The 2,831-nt window shown below is 37.8% G+C and overlaps 1 protein-coding gene across 1 annotated transcript in view; it reads left to right on the forward strand.

Moving 5' to 3' along the window:
* The window catches only part of LOC103773518 (cell surface glycoprotein CD200 receptor 1-A-like), a gene marked incomplete at its 5' end in the record, with an annotated part of 3,620 nt that extends 1,963 nt beyond the window's left edge, over window positions 1–1,657 (forward strand). Inside the window, 3 exons of the mRNA XM_008940891.1 lie at window positions 128–227; window positions 638–689; window positions 1,535–1,657. Of these exons, the coding sequence (XP_008939139.1) occupies window positions 128–227; window positions 638–689; window positions 1,535–1,657 (275 nt within the window). The remainder of the gene's footprint in view (window positions 1–127; window positions 228–637; window positions 690–1,534) is intronic.
* Between the last annotated feature and the right edge of the window lie 1,174 nt (window positions 1,658–2,831).

The following is a 2,831-nucleotide window of genomic DNA, read 5'->3' on the forward strand; positions in this document are numbered from 1 at the left end:
AGGGGATGATATTTATTTTACAAACATGCTGAAAACATGTCTATGTACTAAAGCAACTTTAACCTTATACTGAAATCATAAACTGAGCAGTAAGAAAATATCACTAAGACTCACTCTTTGTGTTTAGGCAACAACAGTTTTATCCTGCATGTCTCCATTGCTCTTTGTTTCCTGAGCATTATCACCTTCATGGCTGTCATCTACTATTTTAAGGTCCACAGTGACAGGTATGTATGATAGGGTGCTAGGGAAAGGTTGTCTAGTGCTGGAAGAAATCTAGATTTCTAGAGGAATAAAGCCCTTCTTCAGATGCTGTAGTGGTCTGTCAGCATCCCTCTTGTTTAGATCAGGGGGTTGGTTCTTCAGTACAGTACAATTTAGTACAATTCCACTAACTGCAAATTGCGCATCCTTCCAGAGGACTCTGAATTTAACCTTCTGCTTAAGCTCCCACAAGTATGACAGAAGAGCTCTAAAGAATCTCAGGGTGCCATAATTTCAGGATCAAAAGTCAAGGAGAGGCATGAGAAGACTTTTTTTTGGCTTTGCTTTTCATGACAAGAAAAATAAATGTTTCATGAGCTGTGATACTGTCCAATGAAGGAACTGGCTTCAAGAATTGTTTCCTTTTTCACAGACTGTGCCACCAAACCAAGCCTCCTGAAACTGCTCCTACACATGCCCCTCAGGTAAGGAGAAGGATGCAGATTAAACCATCACTAAATCAGCTGTCTAATCAGTGTTAATGAAAATTAGCCCTACCCTAGCCAAACTAGGACATCAAGGATCCTCTCATACCCATGAAAATATGATGTACAAAGGGAAAACATTTGATTTTTACTCTCTACTTTCAGCAGGTGCTATGGTGTCTTGTATGCTTGCTCTTGGCTCTGTCTCAGGACAAAACAAAGCCTACCATTTGATTTGGGGCATACATTAGAGGCATATTCCACCAGCAAAGGCTCAGCAACTGCCACCCTTTATCTTAGCAGGGGGTGAATCCCACCACATCTCCCTGGTCCTGTGAGATACACTGACCACAACTGCTGTACAAACAGTACTTGGGAAGGGAGGGAATGAAGAAAGCTCTTAGCAAGCAAGAGGATTAAACAACAATATTAATAGACACAGGGGAAAAAGGAATATCCCTTTTGGTGTCCAGAATGATAATGTAGCAAGGTCTGAAGGCCATCCTTTATTTTGTATGCTCAATCCACAAAGAACCAACCATTTTATGAAACAATGAAAGCTGAGGTATTCCTGACTTCATTTGAATTTCCAGTGCTGTTAAAAGCTTCCCATGTAGCTGAGCAATCAGCTCTGTGTCTCTACTCTCTTCACCTTCCAAATCTTTGACAGAAACAGCAATATTTGTTCTTTGGTAGAAAAAGCAATGGAGGCTTTTTTTCTTGGATTTGAAAGGCATAAATATGAGAACACTATTTCCAATTCTTCAGTCCAGACAGAAGGCTTGTAGAGTGTTGCCAAACTAAACTGCTCTTTGTATTTACAGCTTTTGGTTTTGTTTTGCTAGGATGACACAATGGAAGTGGAACCTTATACTACTTATGTGCAGAAGGAAAATGCAATTTACAACTCAGTGTCTGATCTGACAGTGGGGCAGCATCTTCCCCAAGGACTGCTGCCAGCAACATGAGTGATGCAACCACACTGGAAAGGGAAAGACACTTTATAAAAGACTGGTTACAGAAAGAGACTTCTCAGAGGATTTCTTCATATTTTTGGGGCAACATAGCTTACAAAGTCTGTTCAAACACCTATGCTTGCTGATGAGTCTGTATGGTTCTTTTTTTGACCCTTGTTTTTCTTCCCTTGGGAAAGGAAACAGGTTTCTTGTTACTCCTTGGGAAAAGATGACACCCCATGCTATAGTTTTTCCTGGAAAACCTGTTGGGATCAGTCTTCCCTTTGCTGTTCTTGGCTTGGAAATCCTAGTTTTGTCAGTCACTTCTAGGCATTACTTTGATGCACTTGACACTATGTTACATGTATTTGGGAGATTGGACAAATGTTATGTCTGAACTAAAATTAAACACTCCTCAATCAACAGCCATTTTTTTTCTAAGTCACAAATTACAAACAGAGTGGCCTGAGCACTGATCATCACAGAACAGCCCAAATGGCAGAAGATACCAGTAGGGGAGACCTTTAATGCCCCAGTTCTGAAAATGGAAATGAGTGGTGAATTTAGAAGATCAACCACTAAGAAACTTCACAAGGATGATTAATTTGCTTGTTAGGTTCATATTCAGTATTTCCACTAAATGTGTTTGTTCTGTGTTTCAGATTATTGTTATTATTGTTTTTCCATCAGATTCTCTGGAGATATGGCAGTCCTGTCTTTCTTAAGAGCATTGTCATTAAGATACTGTAAAAGATTTATGTTACTCAAATCTGGTAAGCTATTTTGAAAAGAAACAAACAGCAAATATTTCACAAAATGAAACAAGTTCAAATATATCTTCTATAACTGTGCAATAATAATAATAATATAAAAAAGGATAAAATGTTTGCTAATTTTAGTATATTTATTTTAACTACCACAACTGTAGATTTTTCCATTTGTATGTCCAGATGTTTTATTGATATTTTTAAATATATGTGCAAGTTCACCTTTTTTGTGTGTAAATTAGCTTATATATTTCAATGTGTCTCATGTTGAGGTGACTTGTCACCTTCCTAAATTATCCTTTGGGAATTAATCAAATAAATTGTCTTTTATATACCAGCAGTTCTCAAGACTTTTGGGATTGATACCTTACTAGTTAAAATGTGAACTGGCTTTATAGGAAGAGTAAAGAAACCCATTT

Source organism: Merops nubicus, unplaced genomic scaffold (assembly GCF_000691845.1).
Source record: "Merops nubicus isolate BGI_N331 unplaced genomic scaffold, ASM69184v1 scaffold7970, whole genome shotgun sequence".
Taxonomy (NCBI): domain Eukaryota; kingdom Metazoa; phylum Chordata; class Aves; order Coraciiformes; family Meropidae; genus Merops; species Merops nubicus.